The sequence below is a fragment of the Periplaneta americana genome, chromosome 3, assembly GCF_040183065.1.
Source record: "Periplaneta americana isolate PAMFEO1 chromosome 3, P.americana_PAMFEO1_priV1, whole genome shotgun sequence".
Lineage (NCBI taxonomy): Eukaryota > Metazoa > Arthropoda > Insecta > Blattodea > Blattidae > Periplaneta > Periplaneta americana.
This window is the reverse complement of record NC_091119.1, coordinates 72,428,218-72,452,699: the sequence shown is the minus strand read 5'-3', so window position 1 is coordinate 72,452,699 and position 24,482 is coordinate 72,428,218. Positions and strand designations below refer to the sequence as shown.

Genomic DNA, 24,482 nt, shown 5'->3' with positions numbered 1-24,482 from the left:
CAGAGACAAAACTTGCTATACGAAAACCATGATTGTAGTCAAGCATCTCCTTGTTTTGTAGATTAGTGTTTGGCTTGTCATTAGCAACTGTGGTTTCATTCAACTGCATATTGTCACCGCAGTTTGGGCAGATCACTTATTTTACAGGAGACCCGAATCAGAATGAAACTTCAATTAAATGTCTTAATTGAAAAGAATATTGTATAAAATTTTCGGTCTTCATCCTTCTCTTTTCTTATAGGCCTTTTTTTTTTTTTTTTTTTTTACATTGGTACTGTCAATTGTGCTTAAATAATTAACATTTCAACAATATGAGACTTGTGGAGAGGGTAACGTCCATTAACGTTCCTCAAAGCATCAACAAATCAGTGTGTCTTTTTTCTCTTCAGGCGACGATCAGTCCGTGCAGGGGGCAAGTTCCGAGGAATCTGGTTGATTAAGCTGTTAGAATGTGTTGACAATGTTGCATATAATCGTGTATAGGAAGAATGAAGTACAGTCTCTATTTTGGCTAGATCTAGATCTGAATGAAATGTTTCATTTCTGATGTACCATGGTGCTCCAGTGATTATCCTTAGTGCACGATTTTGGAATGTTTGAATACGCTTGATTTGGCTTATAGAAGCCGATCCCCATAATGAACATCCATAGAGCCAAATAGGTTTGAGAAGCATTACATATATTAGCCTTTTGTTGGAAAGGGAAAGACAAGAGCTGGAAAGTATTGTTTTCAATCGATGAAGTCTGTATCTTAATCTCTGGAGGGTGTAAGTGAGATGCTTATGCCAGGTCAAGCGACTGTCTACGATGAGTCCAATATATCGTACTTCTTCATGCTGTGGTACTGGTGAACAGTTGAGGTATAATGGAAGTGCTTTTTCTTTTTTGAGGTATGTGAATGTTACTGTTGATGACTTATTTGTGTTCATGACTGTTCTCCATTTTTTGTTCCATTTTTCAATTTCTTGTAGAAAGTTTTGTAGATTGGTTGTCACTTGTTCATCAGCATCTCCTTTGCTAAGGACAGCAATGTCATCAGCGAACTGAGCTACAGTTAGAGAATCTGACTTAGGTCTTGGTATATCATGAGTGTGTAAATTAAATAGAGAAAAGGGGCTAGAATGCTCCCTTGAGGTACACCTGCAGAAATATATCTAATCTGAGACTGTACACCTTCATAAAATAGGCCTATTTGATCAGTCATATTATCTTATATATCTTTCGAATTTGTTTCCCAAATTTTTTTAATACTTTTCAATAACAACTTACACTTTCTTCAGCTTGGGTTTTAAATATAGATATTTTGTTTAAAAATAGGCTAGACAGTTTGTTTAACATTTTTATTTGTCTAAATAAGTAGCAACTGTAGAAGGTAATGATTTAATCCCGTACGGTAGGGACATTAATGTTGCAGCAGTTTGGATACCTGTATTCTGTAGTTGTTTCAATTTTACTTCTTTTATTTATTTTTTTTTATTTTAGTTGGTTATTTTACGACGCTTTATCAACATCTTAGGTTTACTTCTTTTATATTTCAAGACAGTATATATCGGTACTGTAGGTGCTTTCGACAATCATGGAATTAAATGAATCTCTTACCTATGCTAAAAAAAATAGTAGCGAAAGACCATTAAAAAAAAGTGAATCACAATATTTAATAAGTTAAAAGCGAATAGACCAAGAACTTCAACTGGCTACAAAACGTTAATGTGAAGAGGATGACTTACGACACTTAGAGCACGGTTCGTAACTCATCATTAGGGACCGGATTTTTATATAATTACATATTATATTCTTTTCAATCTAACCGTATATAAATAACAAATCTTAGCGAATCTTGTAATTACCATTAATATATTAAAATTTGACACGACATATTTTTAAATATTTACCTCACATTACATATTATGGCTTGGTATTACATAAATCTACATATTTAGGAGTTTTATTCATTTTTACTTCCTTAAAAGGATAAAAAAAAAATCTGCTAGGAAAATTTACAATTCGAAATATACAGATTTAAAGAACATTTTTACCTACCCAGGAAAGGATATATTTCGGGACGAAACATAACGTCCTTAGTTCCAGGAAGTAATAGAGGCACTCACCCCATACCGCCTACTGTAAATATGAGTGAACAAAAGGCAACGTTTCTCATACAACTACCTCGTATTGTAAAAATCACTCAGAGAGTAGCGTTGGCTTCATGCGGTGGAGTGGGACGAGGACGACATGATTTGGTTCGAGCTATAATTGTTCTGCACACATCTTAACAAGCCGTTCCCATGCATTTGCAACTTACCACCCTCTTCCTAATTCTTCCAGGGAAAACCCGTGTCAAGTCTGACACGAGCCGCAATAAAATAGCCGACTTACAGAAATAGGATTTTCCGAGCAATTAGAAAGTATGGTTCTCGGCTGGAATAATCCTATCCTTCTGAATGAGACAGGAATATCACTTTTCAAACAACAGTTTGTAAATGCCTATAGTTTGAGATTTTAGTAAGTACTTTGTTTCTTACAGGGAGCAGCTAAAATGCACGTGTCCCACATCTCCTCTTACTTTCTCTTAATTCAATAAACCGAAACAGAGCTTGCAATATTGTTGTGTCATTCACTTCACTCAGTTCTCTAGTTTTAGTACCTACAATATAAAGTGCAAGTGAGTTTATCTATTGCTTTTAACTACCGGTAACTAAAATGGCACCTGTATCTTCAACCCTAACGACAAAAATAGAATCATGGATTGCGATGGACAAAGCTTTCACTACGGTACCGATGGAAAAATAGTAATGTGTCAAGTGTGCGGTAAAAAAAGTCGGGTGCTCTATGAAATCACAACTGGAGAGTTTTACCTATCCTATACCTGCCACATATTGATATTAAATATTTTCATGATTACACATATTTTGGTACATATTCAAAGTATTTTTCTTACATAAATATGTACAGTTTCCCTGGAAAAGGATGAGACGATTGAATATTCCTAAGTCTCAGATGTAAGACACTGCGCATGATCGGAGACCAGAGCACCGATACACAAGATAACGAATATTGAGTTACTTAAATTCAGGCTATTTGGTTTGTTACTAGCATCGTTCCGAAATTCAATTAAAAAACTGCAAAAAATATGATAATATTACGTAAATAAAAGATAAATATATACATAAATCGTGTAGTTAAATCGACAATGGACCTTCATGACTAGATCGACACTCCGCACAGAAAGGAAAGCTTTCATGTCGTTTCCATAGCTCAGACGGTAAGACTTCTGCGTGTTGTGTAGAAGAGTGCGAGTTCGATTCTTAGTCTACACAACATTTTTTTTTTGTCTAAATAACGTTGAAATAGCTAAGTCACGTTGAAATATAGTTTTACAAAGTCCTGAGATTAAGTGTTAATGATCGCAAGCAATACAAAATTACAAGTTATAATATTATAAACGTTAATCTAATGAATGCATTTATACACACACACATATATACAATGTAAATGCATATATATTAAAAACTAACAATTAAAATGAAATTTAAAAAATATATAATAATAGACAAACTTTTACAAAGGTTTAGAGTCCTTAGGCTATGTCATTTGTTGAGTAATTATTACAATAATTTATTAATAGCTTTCCCATATGTGTAAGAAATGCACTCGCAAAAAACAATTTTTGTTAAAAGTATGGCTTTGGATTATTTCATTCTCACCCCTGCAGTTAATTTTAACTATTTTATCTACGTGTTTGCATTCAATTTTATTCATGTTATGATTGAATGAAGCACTGTTGCAGTTATTGACTAATTACATATATTAATAATAATTATTAAATACATCTGTTAAGTAACCTATATACTATAATACGTTAAAAGAATTTGCAATAGATTTGGGATCCTCTACTTTATAATCATTGGTTTTAATGAAAAAAATATTTTCTTTCTTAGGATATCTACAAGTTTAAATTTAATAATATTACGAATAGGTTTAATTGCATTATCTGAATTTTGTAGGCCTACTTTTCTACTCAAATATATTCTATTTCCCTCTTTCATAATTTTTGATAAATTACACTGTACTTCTTGCAGTATTTAAGAACATGAAGATCATTACATTGCAACTCATTACATATAGATTCTTCTTTTTAATACATGAGATTTTGAAGTCCCTGCGTTATCTACATGTTTTAACTTTTGAATTTTTTCACAACATTGAGTGGAGAACATCCACTGAAGTGATTATGAAATTAAGTGAAAAATTCAATATATTTACTCTTAATATCAGTAGTACCAGTATCATATATGTTTTTCCAAGATTCATTTTGTAGACATAAATGTAAATAATCACTAGATACAGCAATTACGATCCTTTCTTAGTTTTTAAATTAATATTTTGAAATTGTTCAGTGACATTGGAAACACATAGGATTTGTTTATCATGGTCAGACAAGCAATTGATTATAGGTTCTGTCGAATAGGAATTCAGTCTAATTCTGTGTACAAAACGTTTATCAATGGCTGTGTTACTTCAGCTTGTATGCTATGGGAAAATGACCCTACGAATAAGGTTTCCAGTTTCAAGGAGTGAATTTAATTTACTTTTACGGAAAAGTTCCGAGAGATAATCTATGTTTATGTCACTACAGATCACAAATTCCATATGAGATTTCTAAAGTCTTTTCTTGACAAATTCAATGTTGGCTATAAATATTAATAAATAATGTAAGAAATATGAATGATTGTAGTTATAAGTCTGATTTACATTATAAAAAGCAAGAAGTTACATTCCTCGGCAAGATTCGAACTTTCGATGTTTGGTTTTGTCGTCCAACGCACAACCACGGACCTATTCAATGCTTATGTTAGTAACATACAATTTAGCTGTAGCAATGTGGTGTCATAACTTGGGGTTTGTTTATTTAATGTAATTAGATTTAATTTGATTAGTTTCGCAACAATTGGACTTCCTGTTATATCCTGTTATTTAGATATTTAATTTAGGGTTGATTTATTAACTCTTACTATGCAAGATGCCTCTTATTTCAATAATTCTATATCATGTTAAATAGTCATTGTCTACACTAAAGTATTATCGTCATCTCTCATTTCTCATCGTAATGGCGAACCGACGTGACATGAGACAGCGAGTTATAGCTCTAGTTGAGGCTGGATATGGGGCTAGATCTGCTGGCCGTTTGGTCGGTGTTCCTGGAAGTACAGCCGCGAGATGGGTTCATCGTTACCAAAATTTTGGGGAGGTCGAAAATCGCCCTATTCCTGGGCGTCCGCGGATTTCTTCATTGGAAGAGGATGCTCTTTTATTCGAGACAGTTCGACAGGACCCCTTTCTGACTGCTAACGAAATAAGAGCAGCATCTAACTTTCCCGGCTCTTCACAGACTGTGATCAGCAGGTTGAGGAACCGCGGTATTAGGAGCCGGAGGGCTGCGCAAATGGAAATATTGGGGGAAGCACAAGCTGTCGACCGTCTTGCCTTCGCTACCAATCGAGTGGATTTCGATTGGAGAAATGTAATTTTCTCCGACGAAACAACCATCTCGAGTGATTACGAAGGTCCTGTCCGTGTCTATCGTGAGGATGGTCTCCGACATGATCAGCGCTATGTGCACCGACGTGAAAGATCGGGGCGCTTTAGCATATCGTGTTGGGGGTGGATGCCTTACGATGGACCTAGCGTTATAGAACGCATCGATGGCCGGTTTAATGCGGAAACTTACGAGCACATTCTGGAAAATATATTCCTTCCCTCCGCCCGAGAACGTTTTCCCGAAGGAACATTGCTGTTCCAGCAGGATAACCATCCCGTGCACTATGCTGCAAGCATTCAAAGATGGTTTCAAAGGAGACCCGAGATCGAAATCATTAATTGGCCTCCGAAGTCACCTGATTTGAATGTCATCGAAAATTTATGGGCGGAATTGAAAAAGAGAAGGATAGCCACCTATGCCCACCGACGCCCTCAAATCGAGACGAATTGTGGGATCAAGTTGTTGACACCTGGGAAGATCTCGCCGGGGATCAGAACTTATTCCACAATCTCGTGACATCCATGCCGGATCGACTTAGAGCTGTAATAGAAGCTGATGGCATGTGGACAAGATTTTAAGTTAACAGGTCTCTTTTTGTTTCTTATGATTTTTGTTTGAGGAAGAATACTTTTAACTTCCAAGTAAGATTTATTTTTTTTGACGAGGTTCAGCCCACTTGTAAGACCCAGAAATTGGGCATAAATTATTCCATATTTTTCGACAAATTAGACAGTCGAGGAACTCTGAACAAATTAATTACACCTCAATAAAAAAAAAAGTTTTACCTGGGATCGAACACGAGACGTTTCGGTTATACAATGGAACCGGCACGCTACTATATGAGCTACCAAGACAAGACAGTGATAGCAGCAGTCCAGAATGTAGATCCCTTAGCAGGCATTTGCCATTCGGTACAGTGAAGCAATGATATTTTGGGACTCGAGCTATGTTGTGAAATCCTGGCCTTAAATGGCAGTCTTCTTCGTGATCCTTATTCTGGTCCTTGTCCTTGTTGTGGTCCTTGTAACAATTCTTGTACTCTCTGTCATGTTATGTATCCCTACGTCGATATCGAGTGAACCGCGCTGTAGAACTTTAACTTCCGACGACCAAGAATCGTCTCATTCTTTTTCAGGGTAACTGTACATATTTCACACCTTGATATTACATAAAAATCCGGTCCCTACTCATCATTCGCATATCTCGAAACCCCGACGTATGGGCTACGAAAAATGCGACAAAGATAAAGTATATTAATGTGATTATTAGGACTAGGATTTTTAGTTAAATAAGTATTTTATTTGCACTGTAATAGAAACTCGTAATTGTGTTTTAAGTTTCGGACAAGGTCACCTGAGCATATATTTTAAATTTTATTTAACATAAAACACATATTTTGATTTGTTTAATGTAAATACATATTTTCAAATATTCACATAAAAACACACAAAAATTAAGTTTTCATCAAATAATTTTTCGACAAAAGCCCCATTTCAGATTAAACATCACACGAATGTTCAATGCAGTTGCTTAGACGTGACAACTTAACTCTTCCTCGGAATTGCCTATTTGTGGACTTGTGGAACTGTAGTCTGCTCTCTCAGCACAAGCAGTAAGAACTGTCACCACCAAACACTGTACTGTAACTAACATACATAAACATTGATGTGTTCATTTAGGAGTGCCTTGTAAGTAATCATAACGCTAATTCAGGAAGCAATTATCATTTCACAAACATCAGCTGCCTCTGTTTTCGTTTCCAATCATGAACATGTCTCTAGGTTGTGCATGTTGTTTCTCAATGACCAGGGCGCTCTTTTTCTCAGTACAAGGCAGAGTTCCGCGATAATTGTGAGTCATTTGTGATGGACAACTTGAGAATGAATCTCATTGTGTACTGTAATTCTTCAGCAGTTGGCGAGACAGCATAATTTATACTGATGAGTAATGCATATTTTTTATATTCACATAAAATAATTGAAACATAACTAAATGTTTTTCCTATTTTGTCACATATGTTCTCGACTTTAGCACATGAAAAATAAATATTTTCCCGATTTTTAGCACCTAAAATCCGAGCCCTAGTGATTATTATTGTTGATTTAATAACTATTCTTTCGCATGAGAGGAAGTCAAAATACGTTATTGCTACTAATTAAACTATAACATGCGATACTCAACATTCATTACTACACTCACCCTAGTACACGACACAATTCTCCACAGATACATATCATGTAGGTATAGCGTGGCCTACTGAAGTGGTGTGCAACTAGAAAATGGGTCATAGTTCTGCCACCTATCAGCAATATGAGGAACCCGAATCACGTAAAGTAAAGTGGGTAGGTATTAGATACATACACATACATACATTCATTGTAAAGACACTCGTATATACTTACTTGCATTTCAGACGTTCATGGCGAATGTGTTCTGAAATAAGCTTTTGGTTATTTTACTGTGTACGTAAAAGTCTATTTCAGATATGTACTTACTGCTCATTGTCTTTCACTTCCGCAAATTTAAAAGCTTCTAGTTCAGCAATCATAAAGTCCTTCTTTTTCTGTAATTCCTGCTTCTCCCCTTCAGTGATACCCCTCAGATAAGACAGTCGCGATAATGTTTTCTTCTGTGATAGAAACTTCTTGAGTACATCTTCAGGTTCTGTTTCTCCTGAGAAAATAAAGAAAAACAGTCGCTAACTTTCTTAGTTATTGCCTTATTGGCTGTTGTTAATTTAATTAAAACCTACTTCATACAGACAATTCATTTTCTTTCATGATTACATGAAACTTTGTGACATAATAATCTTTTCTACAGAGTGATTACAAACGTATGTTAAGCCCGATTCAGACCAATAACGTCTTTGGTTCAGACTGTGCGTGTTTCTGTGATGGATTCCAAGATGGCTGCGCTGATGGGTAGCCTGCGTGCTCACTTGCCGGAAGTAATGCGCTCTGGTGGGTCCTTGGATCGCTAGCTTGCTGGATTTCGAGGGTAGGTTGCTTGATATTTTTCGTGATGGTTTGTAGGCTGGATCCAAAGATGATCATATAATATCACCACTGAAACCATGTCGCCATGTTCGTTGTTTTCCAACTAAACCTGTTTTTTTCTATATTCTTTAGTTTCTAAGAAACAATAATTAAATATCGAAATTTAGCTGTTTTACACTTATGGCATAATTACTTTATTGCGACATTTACTACTGTTAATGTAGGACTTTAGTTGTTTTCCACTCACGGTTTAGTTTCTTTTTGACCATGAGTGTTGGCGACAGATGAAACAGCAGATGATTTTCCAATTTTAACTGTGAAAAGACTCCGTGTGAACAACTACCATCACCGTAGCCAACACGGGAGCCAGCCAGTGAGCACGCAGGGCAGCCATCAGCGCAGCCACTTTGGAATCCATCACAGAAACTAGCACCGTCTGAACCAGGTTTTACAGAAGAATACAGTAGATAGAGAGTACGAAAACAAACATTTTTCACTAAGCAATGAGTTTCCTATCTCGCACCGGCATGGCGCTACACTTATTTCATTGTTGTGGCTGGTAGGAAATCATTCATTCAAGGACCAGTGGCTTTACTCTTTGATGACTAAGCTTTCAATGAAAAACGACAGTGATGTTTGACAACTTGTGCATTACAGAAGAGCTTCGACCGCAAGACTAAAGTGCGCAGAAGCTCCGTCATGCTGGAACCATGCTCTGGCGCATGCTGCAAGCGATACTTCTTCTAACAGAAAGTGCCTGTAATTTTCTCCCTTTAAGCGATTTGGCATGATAATATGTGGACCAAGTAGTGTGTCGTTAATGATGCCACACCACACATTGACACAAATCGCACCTGATGAGATCTGACTGCAATAGAATATGAACTTATCTGCTCCCAAATGTGCTGGTTGTGTGTTTTAAAAATACCATCCCCTGGTAAAGTTGCTTCATCTAGAGCCCGGAATTTTAGGTGCTAAAAGTTAAGCATGACACTGAGTGTAGATGAATCTATATGGTGCCTGTGAGGAGGGTTTTAAGCCTAGTTCACTGAAGTCCGATTATGTAATAATTAGACTTCGTTGAATTGCCACACGCAGCATGCAATCAGGTTGCCGATGTACGGTAGTATAGAGAAGGTGAGCGACCGCCCGGTCTCGTAGTATAAGCAGTTCATGTTAGGAGATGTGACCGGTCCAAATAGATAGAGCAGCTACAGCTAATGTATACCTATGTAAGCACTTGTTTTTGCATTACTGTGGTTGGAATAGTCAAAACTTAACATTTGTTCAGTGCAGACAAGAATTCAATCAAACATACTACAATGAGAGTGTTGCTGTTCCAAACAATTTCCCCTGGAATACCCTTACCCCCGCAGCCAGTCTTGACCCGTTGGAAAACGTGGTTGGATGCTGTTAATTATTATGCAGAATATTACGGCAAAATAATGGAGGTAACTGATGCATTGGATAGCACAGACAGTTCCGCTGTTGCAGCTGTAAAATCATTGCCTTCTGAACAGCTATTGGGAGATATTCTGTTCATTGATTCTAATTTTAAAATCGTGTCCAAAAGCATCACCCTGTTAGAATCTTCTAAACTACAACTCTTAGAAGCCCTTAATATAGTGGATAAAGTATCACAAACAGTTATCCAAAATAACAATTTACTAATTTCAGAAAAAGTGAAATGTAAGTTGAGGAACATTATTGCTAAAAATTCTGCCTATTCACAATTTCGTATTATAAATTATATACTATCAGGTCACGACAAGACGTCTGAAGTTGGTGTACTAAAAAGTAGTGACTTTCCGTTCTTCGAATATGCACCTATTACATCATGTGATGTTGAACGTATATTTTCCCAATATAAAAACTGTTTGAGTGACCGTCGGAGGAGGTTCACTTTGCAGTCGCTCAAAATGTACGTAACTCTTCACTACAATGCACATATTCAAGGATGATGTGAGTATATTACATTAAATTGTAAGAGTTAATATATCTCCCTATAAAATAATTGTGTATTTACATGTTTAGACATTTCTTACTTCAATGATCATTCATTGTATTTCTTGAATGCAGGATACAGGTTTTATTGTAACCGCAGTATACTGCTCAGTGTTTACATCAGAGGCATACTCCATCCGTTGCACACTCCCTTCTCATACAGTCTATACCGCGTGCATAGTAAACCTTACGATTCTTGTGGCAATTCCATGAAGTCTAGTAATAATAGACAACAGACGCATAAGGATTGGGTAATGAATCTTGTAAACCGTGCGTTGATTTGTAAGAAGTAGTTAAGAGGATTAGAGACCTTTAACGGTACCAAAAGGAAAATACTGAATGACAAGAATGACGTGTCAAAGAAGTGGGGACATGGTTTCTGTTTTATAAACTATACCGAGGAAAAATATTAACTTTTAGGGCCTAAAATTCCGGGCTCTATATCATCAGTGAACAAGATACAACTGAGGTATCACTGCGCTTTGGTGCAAAAACCAAATGCACGTCGGCTAGTTCTCTCACGCCCCAATGCTCCATTTCTTTAATGTTGACTCTCTGATGACTGAGCTTTCAATAAATGTACTTAAAAACAACAGACAATGACAAATCAATGCACATAGCAATAACAAACAATCGCAATGTGGCAAACAGTCACAATACTAAAACAAGTGCAGCGTCGAACCGGTGCCAGATAGGATACACATTGATTAATGAAAAATGATTGTTTTAGTACCCTCTATTTACCATATTCTTCTGTAACATAAGTTTTGAATCACCCTGTATATTTTCAGGATCCAACTTGCTTCTTCTGTCCGTAAAAATAAATTTATGTCTAGAAAAAGTTACTTCTATATCACAAGAAGTGAGGAGACAAAATTTATAAACTGCTAACACGATTAGATTAACGTCTACATCACTATCGTATCCATGAAGCACTTTGCTAATTTCCCTCATCTTCTTCAGACCATCATTCTTTACTTCAGTTGACGACGCTTTTTCTTGACAAAATTTATTCAGAAGTCCTTGATTTAGTTCCAGAATAGGTACAAATTACTGAAATTGAGCGAAAAACATTTTTTTTTTTTGTGACTTACACAAGGCAAAATGGCAGAACAACTCACTAATACATCACAACGCCCTCTATACAAGGAACATCAAAACAAACACAAGAACTTCAGTCTCCCCCTGTCAACTGTACCATACACTGAAATCTACCCAAGTATACACATCTTGAAGTCGTAAGTACCAAATAACTATTGCTGTTGTTTAGTCAGCTGTCCAAAGACAGGTTTGTACCTCATAAGTGACACCAATAAGGTATCACTCATGAGGCAACTAAGCCAGGAGATAATATGGTAGTGTGACCAGTTCCTTTCTCCTTCTATTACATACATACGCAGACTAGTGACATATTACACTAATCAGACTTCAGATGTATACAAACAATTATTGTTCTTCCTCTGACACATATCATGAAGTGAGATGTACTGCCTGATAATACGATATAAATGTACATATCAGCCATAACCTCAATCAGAGGAAGGAACTAACTATAATATGAAATGAAAGTTATTGTATTCCGCTCAATTTTAGTAATTTGTAGGTATTTCCCAAGTCAAACCAAGGAGTTCTGAATAAATGTTGTCGAGAAAACGCGTAGTCAGCCAAAGTACGAGTAAATACCACTCCAGAAAACTATAGGCTAAAACAGTTTTCGATAGCAAGAAAAAAGTATGTGTGAAATATGCTCTTAATGTCGAAATATGCACAAACGTCCAAAATATGCACATACTGTATATGCAAGAAAAACTATGCGTTAGTCATCTTAAATAAGAAACACTCATAAAAATACAGGGACATCATTTTATTTTTACTAACATTTCTAATATTAGCCTGGCTATATCTTTGGATTAACGGTTGAGAACCGGAAACACCGTATGCTACCTCCTTCCACGACTGGAGTTCGATGATACTGGCGTAAAATACAAATAAATCACTTTACTAGGTATAGAAGGGAAGAAAAGTAGTTCAGCCATTTACGTAAACTAGGAAATATTTGATAATTTTCATTAGGTTTTTGTTTAATCACAATACAGTACTATATTAACAATGTGTTTTTACTCACGACTGAGCTATCCATTCGGACGTATTCATTATGTAGTGCATATTATACTGTCTACAGCACATTAGCGTACAATTTAGAGCATGAAGTTAAATTGGAAAATAATCATAATATGGATATTTAAACACATTTTGAAAATGGTGGTCGTTCATTTCGATACAGGCTTCAGTTCTTTTGTGGATATTATCGCGCTATAGACTATTGTACCTAATTCCAATTACCAGTTTCGTACTTCGTACAAGTAGCCTAATTCATGTTCTTTAAATAATTCTGTACCTACTCTATAAAAGAGTACCTTACGTACTGTAAATTCAATCTTCACTTGTGCCCGAACCGAAACGATAAAATTACTCAGACATGCTATCTATTGTCCGTCCAAGTGGTTTAGTCGCAGGGTCGTAGAAAGGGAGGAAATCACGTGACAGTTAATTACTTAACGAGCCCCTTTTATTTGCGTTATTTTAAACAATTGTATAATATTATGTAAACGTCCAATTCCTAACAGAAATTAATGTTTTCAGAAAAGAGCTAAGACAGCCCAGCTACTAAACTTTACAGAGGGGCGAGCAGAAGTGAGTGAGGGAAACCGAGATGAGACGTAGGCAAACGGACGACAGTACCTGTGCGAAAATATGATTCAATATTGAAAGCTCTTTCGTCACTGGAAAGCGCGAACATATTTCTGGAACGTAGTATACTCACTAACTCAGAACTGTTTACTATGACCGTAAGGCGACTTTGACTGCATACGCGGTTTGGTTCTATGTGAAGGACGATTGGAAGTTTACTAGTAGAGGGGGGTGGGAGTGAAGTACATTCAAAAACTCACGTACAATAAAATTGAAGTAAAAATAAAATTATGTCCCTTTATATGCATGAATTGATTTTAATGTCGAAATACGTAGAAACGTCAAAAATATGCACATATACGCACGGACAACTGTGCATCAATCATCTTAAATATTAAACATGTAATTACTAAGTTTCATTACGATACGCAGCTCTGGTAAAAACATGCCTTGCACATATACCTTATCTACCACTAATTTTATAAGCGAAGCAATATACTCGTATGTGAATACAATATAAACATGTCGTGAAAGAGTATTAGCCTACCTGTAGCTGCTTTTAATTTGTCAAATGTTTCCTCAAGGGCATCAGTTATTTTAGTAATAGAATCTTCAGTTGATGAAGGAGCGCCTTCTAACGAACTGACAGAGTCTTGATGCATTAATGTGCGCCCTGTAGAGAAAATTTGTCGCTCAAGACGATCCAGTTCCAGTCTTCGTTCATCAACTCTGCGTCTGATAAAATAAATCTTATTAGTGAAATCGTTGCTTCAATTTTTGGCAAAATTATTCCTATATTTTAATTACATGAAATACTCTAGATAGAATATTTAATATCTGTTAAAATTATTTGTAGTGTTAGAATAAATATGAAATAAAATACAGCCAAACTGAAATACATTATATATAGAAAAGTTAAATCGAACACACATTCTTTCCCATTTTGAGTTATTCGAAAGTGGTAAAAATGATTATAATATAAAATTAAATATTTAATATAGGTAATCAAACATCGATTTTTTGTATTCGACAGATATTGGAGAAAAAATGGGAGTATAAGAGTACAGTACATCAGTTATTCATAGATTTGAAAAAGGCATATGATCGGTTTAGAGAAAAGTTTTATATGAAATTCTTATTGAATTTGGTATTCCCTAGAAACTAGTTCGATTAATTAAAATGTATCTCAGTGAAACGTACAGCAGAGTCCGTATAGGCCAGTTTTTGTCGGATGCTTTTCCAATTCACTGTGGACTAAAGCAAGGAGAGGCACTATCACCTTTACTTTTTAACTTTGCTCTAGAGCAGTGGTAGTCAGCACTCACTGAAATGGGTAAAGGGTATTCAGTGGAACATAATATGCCCCGTCGTGCAGCAGGCAGAGAGGAAAAGATCATACTCGCCAGCATCCACGAATGCACCATAGTGCAATCTCTTATCCGCGGCTAAGAGACGCTAGCCCGAGAGTGCTCTGTGTTGATGATCGCTGCTTTAATGTATGTCATTAGGAAAGTCCAGGATTACAGAGAGGGTTTGGAATCGAGGGTGTGCAATGCGTTTGCGCCAGATTTATTGTTTATTTGCAATTGAAAAGTACGGTCATATTTAAGGGTAGTGGGTTTGCGCCAACGACAGTTTTGAGTAAGAATTTTCATTTTTCTTGTTGGTAGCGCACGAAATCTAGTGCACGATACCCAGATGGCGTGTTTTGTTTTAGTAGTAGGCACATTGAGTGGGAGGACATAAACATTGTGAGGGAGACTACGACCAGTGAAGGTTGTCACGGAGGTAGTCCAAAGGTGCACCAATAGAGGGCAGGACTTACAAGAGATGGTTTTAAAGTTTCGTAAGGCGTACACATAATATAGGTGGACGTATACGTTGGCGTTGTACAGTGAAGAATTGTCCTGCCAAAATAATAATCTTAAACAGTGAAGCGAAAATTGTAGGCAGTCATAATCGCCAAAATAATGAAAGAGATCTGGTACGTGCGTCATGTAAAAGGAAAGCGACTAGTGACTTAAGTGAAAAACCATGCATTACAATATCTACAACGTTCAATGAGAATTCAGAGCCATTGTGCTAATGTATTGCATTTCACTGACGTTGAACTATTACGAGAAGCAATTTACAGACAACGACGTCACCATATGACGAAACTACCAACAACCTTACTTGAAGTTCACGAAGTTGTAACTGAATTGCAACTAATGTCCTCCACTAACGAAGATTTTGTGCTACTGAATGATCGCGAAAGCAATGCGATTATTTTCGAATGTGAAAGCAGTTTGCAATATTTGTGCGAAGCAGAAGCGCTTTAAGTAGATGGAACTTCAGATACACCGCAAGATATTTTACACAGTTATTTACATTGCATTTCCTTCACAATGGACATTACATTCCAGCAGTTTTTTGTTTAATACCAAATAAAAACATAGAAATCTATTCATTGGTGTTTCGCTTCATAGTTGAAAAGTGGGTGTGTTTAGGCATGAAACTTCAACTTAAGAAAATAGTAGCAGATTTCGAGGTTACTATACATGAAATAATTAAGTCAACATGGAGTGACATAACTCACCTATCGGGTTGTAGGTTTCATCTGGGCCAGGCATGGTGGCGTAAACTACAAAACATTGGATTAGCAAGTGTGTTCAAAGACAATTCGTCTGACGCTGGTAAGTGGCTTAAACATTGTTTCGGTTTGTCATATTTACCTCCACATGAAGTAGGTGATTGTTTTATATTTGATATGACTGAGAATAAGCCAATATGCCAAGAGATTGAACGGTTTAGTGACTATCTGAGGAGGCCAAATTCAATCCTAAAATATGGGTCGAGCTGTCGTCTGAAGCCACTCACACTACGAACGCATGTGAGGCATTTCATAGTAAATTCAACGCTTTATCTTACAGCTCAAATCTTAACATTTTCAAAATAATTTCAGTTTAAAAAAAAAAACATTCAAATGGAAAGTTATTTGAAAATTAATGGCATGCACCTGCAGGCCAATAAAAGAAGGAAAGTAGAAAACAAAGTAACGAAGATAGAAAATTACATAAAGAAATACAGAGAGGGCCAAATATCTCATATTGTTTTGTAAAGTACAGTTGTCAAAAAAAAAAAAAAAAAAAAAAAGTGGCCACACTCGTGAACAGCGAATATTTTCAAAGTCCACTTCGGGTCGCGGCGATGTTACACGATGCATGTGCTTGTACAAGCAGTTCCGGAAGTATGAAAGTGTTCTATATCTGCGCCTCGTAGACCAGTGGTAGAGTACTTGCTTAATGATTCAAAGGTTGTGGGTTCGGGCCGTCTTCAAGTTTTCATTTTATTTTTTAATCGTTCTTTAGCGATGTAAATGATATTCAAATTATCATTTATATCCAGTTATCGTTCTTTATGGATATCACGTTATTTATATTTTGTTATCGTTCTTTAGAGATATGAATAAAATTCAAGTCACCATTTGTATTCTGTTATCGTTTTATAACGATATGAATAATAATTATTATTATTGTATCTCCAATGGGGGTTAGCCCTATTTTACATATGTTTGTTAGGACTATAGTTTTATACACAAAAAAGATAAGCATAAGGAGAAATGGAAAAGAAAATTAAATTAGCTTACGCGATGTAAACAAAACATAAACAATCCGTAAATTAGGCATTGCGATTGCAAAACAAATATCAGTTATCAATTTGAAACATATACAAAAACATTAACAACACACATACGTAACACTTCTATAACACAAATATGCAGCTTTCCGTACCATACATCATAAATTAATACACAATAGTCACACAAACACAATCAAACTATAATTACGACATTGCGACGACATCAAGCATCCCATAACTGACTCACATACATAACAAATCAAGCATCCGTTGCAACACATACACTTCAACATAGTAACCACACTTTTAAACGTTACAAATTTGGCTCCAAGAAGAATAAATAGGACACTGTTACTAATTACTATTCTTCTACAATTTCTTAAATACATCTGTAATAAATCTGTGAAATTCCGATATGAATAATATTCACGTTTTTTATATTGTTATCGTTCTTTAGCGATATAAATAATATTCAAGTTATCATTTATATTGTTTTCCTTCATTAGCATTATAAAATAATATTCAAGTTATTTATATTGTTATTGTTTTTTCGCAATATAAATAATCTGTATTTTATGTAAGTAATTATTATAACACAAATAACCATCTTTCTTTGTAAAATAGGTTATTTTATTTAGATAATTAAATACGTATTACATAATATCTTATATTAATTAAACAAACCGATATTTATCATTTATATTCTGTTATCGTTCTTTAGTGATACTGTATAAATAATATTCACGTTATTTATATTGTAATCGGTCTTTAGCAATATAAAAAACATAAATTTAATATTAGGTTTGGAAAAATCCAGTTGCATAATACTGGTATTAGTTTTTCTTTTTGTATTATTACATTATACTATCTTGAACCACAATAAAATGAAAAGGAGTAACGAGGAATTGAACCTGAGACGTTGACTTCTAAATTCCGACGTTCGTCCGCTCAGCTACGAGGGCAAAAGTGTGGAAACATTTTCCGAAAAATTGTCCCAATCACACTCTAAGATTTTCTGATGATTCGTAGAAGCTAGTCCAGGATGCGGGGGGCAAAGGCTAATTGGGATTTCCCGGTCTCTGATCGGGTCAAACATCCTGCTAGAATTAATATTTAACCCTTGCCGTGACTTTCGGTGAAGTCCGGAGGGCCCAATTAGTCAAATCCATTCTCCTCATCTCCACGCTTGGGCCCCCTGGAATTTAATAAGATGCAAAAGAAATAGTGGTGTGCGGAAAGCAACGGGATGTTACCGCATTTAGGCCTATCCTTCCCAAGAAAAACTGCAAACATGAACAAAGGAAGCTTTTAATAGAAGAAGAAGGATCTTCTGCGGACCTCTGGAAAAAGAACTAAGGAAGAGACTAGTGAAGTGCTTTGTGTGGAGTGTGGCATTGTATGGGGAAGGAACATGGACATTACGACGAAATGAAGAGAAACGAATTGAAGCATTTGAAATGTGGATGTGGAGAAGAACGGTGCGTGTGAAGTGGACAGACAGAATAAGAAATAAAATTGTGTTTGAAAAAGTGAGTGAAGAAAGAATGATGCTGAAACTGATTAGAAAGAGAAAAAGGAATTTGTTGGGCCTCTGGTTGAAAAGAATAATAGACGACATTAGGATATGTGGATCATATGCGAAGACTAAGAGGAAGGCAGAAAATAGGAAAGATTGGAGAATGCTAGGTTTGCAATGAAAGATCTGCCCATGGACAGAACACTTATGTATGTATGTTCAGAATGCCTGGAATATCGTGTCTAAGAACAGTCGCTATTTGCAAAGACTAGTCGATTCCATGCCCACTCGACTGCAAGATGATCGAGATAAGAGGAAGATAGACTAAATATTGAATTGTGGCTTTTTGTTTTGTTTTTTGAACGCTTAATTGTTTGAATGTTTTAAGGCCGACGCCAGTAAATTTGTTTTGTTTTTGCCACAAAAGATATTTTTATTGAGAATAAAATCTTTTTTCTTTCCATTTGCAGCCACAATATCATAATGATAAAGTCATGGCATAATATATTAATGAACCTGATGTTAATTACTAAAATAATCGTAAAAGAGAAAGGAGCCATTATGTATAGTTTGTCTCTCTCAAAAACAGAACAAAAAAGAACATAAAAAGCACGAGGTTGTAGTCGAACGCAGGACCTCATAAATAACAGGCCTGAACGCTACCATTACGCTATCGAATAACACACAGAATACTTTAATTACAACTGTAGATATCAGGCAACGTGGTCCAACAACATGTAACATCGCCTGTCTCCGAATTGTAGCGAAGATACCCGAAGGGAACTTTGTTTCAGGAGAGCGGCCACTTTTTCTTTTGACAGCTGTACTTCTCCCATTTGAACGGACCTAAAGTATGAAAGCACAAATTGTATCATAACATCTTAAATATTTTTTTTTGTACCAACCTATGAACAAAAAAGTTGCATATTACGTTTGAGTTACTGACGCAAACGCAATACGGACGTCGCCTACAACAACCCATTTGGCGCAATTACAAGTGGCGCAATCATGGTGGCCCGGAGCCACGCCGGTGGTTCCGGTGTTATCCTCCGGTTTAGATAGGTAATCAACTGTTCTAATCAGTGTGAGCACTACCTCGTAGTCGAGCCGGTGGAATACAACACCCGATGCTGAAATAGCTTCAAGAATAGTTAATCAATCCTAATTCCACTACCATTCGAATGTGAGTTAATGGGGTTCTGGCAGCCCGGAACACAGCATAGGGAAAGGTGAGGATAGCGACACGCGCTCACCATTCATTCCGTCCAAGACGATTCTGCGCTGTTGCCGATCAGTCGTGCGTGTGACACTCCTGCTTCTAATATGGTACCGGTAACTATTAAGTTATGTCCATTTTTGACGTTTCCGTTTTAAAATTTTCTTAAGTTTCTTCACTGCAACGGTGAAAAACGGAGTGAGACAAGTGGCCAACAGGCTTGGAGCTGAAGCAGATTCTTTCTCACGGCCCCAAATTCCCTTGCAAGAATGCACGATTGCGTACCTTTTAATTATTTTTCCTCCTGTTTCTCCTTATTTTATTTTGTCATTTCACACGGTCCGTATAGTCCCATTATTAAATTTAATCACCCTGCCTGCGGTAGTATTTATTTAATTCTTAAATTCATCCTTACCTAACCTAAAAATTACTTACCACGAATAAAGATACGTTTTACTCAATCCGAAGGACTTCATAAATCCCCAGTCTCTTTCTTAATATAATTTCACTCATAAAACAAAGTTTAAAGTTACGATGCGTGATTTCAATAACTGTTTATTTTTAGTTCCTTTGACAATAAAGTATGTGCTTCAGAACGTACAAAAGGCTATTCCGGTGTGAATCACTGACTTTATATTTTCTTCCGCAAAATTATTTATCCAAAAATGATTGTGTTCTGCAGACGCAAAATGGTTTTATGTGTTCCTTCTTATGAAAGCATAAAATAATGTTCCATTGTCATGAGAATATAAGAGTTTTCGAAAGCCTTTTTATGAATACTGCACAAAGTCAGATGATTAAGAACAAACCTGAATTGTAGCCTATATTAGTTACCTTTTATACAAAGAAACCTCATGGAAATATTTAATTGTTATGTAATCTTTATTTGTAATAATTTTTAACGGTTTTGAAAGATTCCTGATTTGAATAACCTCGTACTTTCGTCTTTATGCGAAAAGAGTGAGGAGGAAGAGGACTGCTACTCTTGGGGGCTAGTGGAATTAATCATTTATAATAGCCCCTACAAGTAGAAATTCTTAACCTTTTCACCTGAAGACAAAGGTACACCCAATCTTTATAAAATGTGATATGTTTATTATTTCTTCATAAATTAAAGAAAATCAATCTGAATCTCTTTTGAATTTGTGCCTCTTTTTAAGTAAATACCTTTCACAAAATTCAACAAACCAAGTTACTTTGTACCATAAAGACTGGTTACCTCTCATTTCGTTCAAGAATTTCCAAATTCAGAACTTGTATCTTCCATCCTAGCAAGCTAATTGAACCTTTCATGACTTGTTGGCATCCCGATTTACAGGGGCTGATGCAGAGGAAACTTCATCCCACATTTTGTGATAAAGAACTTGAATGAAGTCATGTGCGACAGGAATCACACCGACAGCTCAATTGCGGCGAGAAGTGACAGACCAGTTGTGAGTGATTTCATAATCAGAGTGCACGGTGTACCACAGTAGCAATTCCCAAGAAAATCGAGCCAACTCTTTCCGATGCCAAGTACAGTTACGTGAAAATCATAGGAGCCTGCAAAACACGTGGTTTCTTTATTTACAAGAAAGGCATCTGGCAAAGCTCGGATGGGATTAATTCCAGAGTGGAAAAGGCAAGCAAATCCACCCCCGTCACAAGGCGCCGCACCCCACGAGATGATACAAATTAATTCCATTCGAGCTTTACCAGTCTTATTAAGTCCACAGAAGATATCTTTCTTGGAATTAACGAAACCTCGTTTATTGCAGGCTTCTTTTATTTTCAATTAACTGTACTTGGCATTGGAAAGAGTTGGCTCGATTTTCTTGGGAATTTCTGCTGTGAGTCGCCGTGCACTCTGACTATGGGATCACTCATTACTGGTCTGTCACCTCGCACCACAGTTCAGCTGTCGTGTGACTCCTGACGGACATGATGTTATTCAAATTCGTTATCAGAGATCGGAAACAACTCTGTATTTCTCTGCTCCCAGATTCGAATGTCTCGGTTCTCATCTACTGGAACCGACCGAGATCTCTTAATTATCAATGATAATATCATTTGTTTTATCTGGCTTAATAAAAGGCAGAAATTGCACAAGAAACCATAAATCGCTGTGCATGGTAAGTTTCACCACCTTCCTGCACAAATACAAATACAATCGAATGATGAACTTTTACCTAAGATTCTGCAACTCCTTTTCTCTGGCTTTGGCTGTGTTTATTGCATTAACTTCCTGCCTCACTAGCATTCCCTTCGTTACATCCCTCAGGTCGAGAGCCTCGCCATAAATATTCTGAAATAAAAATGCTATGAAACATTCATCCAAATACTTAGTGTGTCTAATGCCTACCCATTTCACTTTCGTGATTCGGTTTTCCACATACTTTACTAACTCCGTTCATTTGTACTGTCAATTACCCGTAAGCGATTGATTTCTACTTCTTGCTTCTTGATTGCCTCTTCAATTTTGACAAGTGAACTCTCAAATTCAACACTGTCTTCCAGTAAACTGGCCCTGATGATTCGATACTTCTTCCTCACATACTCAGCTTCCATAAGGTTCATTTCAATGCGATGAATCTGGTTTTCCAATGTGTATACTTCCTGAAAAATTTTCTCTTGTTAAGATGGTTATTCTGTCAGAATGTAGAGGACGTAGCGAATGTCCTAATCTAGAATAATTTTATCATTGAAGTTAACCTAACTGTTTTTATATTAGTGTCCAAGAAAGTTGAAGTTAACTGAAAGGTTTTATCTTACATGGGTTAATATTCAGTCAATAACATTACATGATCCTTTACATGTAAATATAGCAGTGTCAGAAAATCAGAAAGCCCTCAGTGAACAATCTTTATTTATATTTATTTTCAATAGATTTCTAATTCTAGCGAATAAACACATAGGAATCATGATGAGAAAGGTACAGTAGCCTATGTTCTGATTTTACACACTGGTAAATATGATAGACATTGCTGGTCATTAAGCAATACAGCTACGAATTTTGAATTAATTATTACTACAGTATTAATAGCAAAGATCCATGGCCAGTTTCTCCAAGTAATGTTTACTTTGGCTTAACAAATATTAAATTAACAGCTGGTTTGTTTTTAACGTTTTGTTAATATATTTTCCATTTCTTCAACATAATTTCGTTTAAAATAACCAACACTTAACTTTAACTGTCGTTAATACTATTCTAACTACTCAACAGCAGTTGGTAATGATTTTGCACATGTAAGGCAATTTCTTATTGACTGAAATTATTATTTAAATTCTGTACTGTAGAATAAGTCATGAAATATGTATAAAATCATAACTCGTTACAGTAGGCCATGATCTATATAGTGCAGAGAGGTAATAAATTAAAGTTGTATTGACTACTGTTGAATAATAATTATTATAAGTAAGGTTATAGTTATAATGCTAAATATGAATTTCTGTTGAGATCAATTTCAGCATTATGACCACTAGGTGACAATAATTACAGGAAAGAGAAAGAGAGAGAGAGAGAGTGTGCGCGCGTGTGCGTGTGTGCGCGTACGCGTGCGTGGTCACCTGTACACAAAACCCCGAGGAGAATTCCGTATCACATAAAATTCTCTATTCACTCTCTCTGCTTCAGGTCCATGTAGAAATTATATGTGATTTCGTCTTAAAGAAACGATTGCTGCTGAAACATTTTATTATTTAATCTGCGTATTTTGAAGCAATGATACTAAAAATTCCGTAAAGAGAGACATAACACATTATTTTCACAACTTTTGTCTGAGCAGCTGTGGTGTCATCCACCATGTTTAACTGTTTGTTAAATGAGTTAACGGCTTGAAATCCTACATTTAAAGCCAACAAAGAGTTAACAATCTGTTAAGCCAAACTAGTGTTGAAGACATGAAAAAACTATATTTAACAAGTGTTCTAAAAATACTTGAAGAAACCGGCCACCACTGCCTCAAAATGTTTTTCTCCAAGGTGAAAAATGCAATGAGTGAGTGAGTGAATGATAATTGTTCTTTTTGTCCTTTACTAGGACATCATCACAGAGACTCTTGTACCTGGTTTCATATACGGAGTATTTTAGTAGATATAAAATGAATTGAAAATCAAGCTTTTTCCAAACTTTTTTTTTTTAAGCTGTTATTGGGGTCTTCAGATACTCTCAGAATGAAAGATATACCTAGGTATATATATATATATATATATATATATATATATATAGGTAAGGTATAGGTATATAACTTTTCTCACCGGACTCTCTGTGTTACTTTTCACAACGTTCCTATGGAGAAGAGTGTGATATTCATCTGCTAGTACTTTTATTCTATCTTGATACTGAAACATTACAGAATGTACAGGTATTATATTAGTGTACCCGTAATCTATTAACAGAGTGTAGAGTGCGAACATTAATAGGCTACAAGGTGTCTGAAAAATAAAACAACAAAATCTTCTGGATTGTTCTTTAATTAAAAAAAAAAAACACAAAAGCAAAAGTTTACATATTTTAACTCAAATAGTTCTTGAGATATCAAATAAGCATTATGTGTGATTAGGCAATGTGTGTACATGGCAAGTTTGATAGCTATTTCGAAAGGTTCAAAATATACATAGAAAGTGGAAATATTTGTGCATTTGTTGATTCCCCGTAAACAGTCCAACATTTGTTATTTGAGTGTCACAAATCTGAACTACAACGTCTTGTAGCTAGTTTGTCGATTAGATGGGTGTGACACCAAGTACTCCACATCGTTACAGTGTTTCGAAATAAGTGTTGTTATAAAGATTTTATAAGATATGTGAATTATGTTCACAAAAGTTGTAATCTGAACACATGATATAATTTGTATATATTCACTGAATTTTTATTATCTAAAGTTTTTCCTTTTTTTTTACATTTGTTATAAATATTTA

The 24,482-nt window shown here is 35.8% G+C and overlaps 1 protein-coding gene across 1 annotated transcript in view; it reads right to left on the bottom strand.

Annotated features, from left to right (window-relative positions):
• CCDC151 (Coiled-coil domain containing protein 151) overlaps positions 1-22,167 on the bottom strand; it is a 67,181-nt gene extending 45,014 nt beyond the window's left edge. The window contains exons 1-4 of the mRNA XM_069822703.1: positions 21,993-22,167; positions 21,752-21,867; positions 13,778-13,965; positions 8,035-8,212 (exon numbers count right to left, since the gene is read on the bottom strand). Coding sequence (XP_069678804.1) covers positions 8,035-8,212; positions 13,778-13,965; positions 21,752-21,867; positions 21,993-22,139 — 629 coding nt within the window. The 5' untranslated portion in view covers positions 22,140-22,167. The remainder of the gene's footprint in view (positions 1-8,034; positions 8,213-13,777; positions 13,966-21,751; positions 21,868-21,992) is intronic.
• Between the last annotated feature and the right edge of the window lie 2,315 nt (positions 22,168-24,482).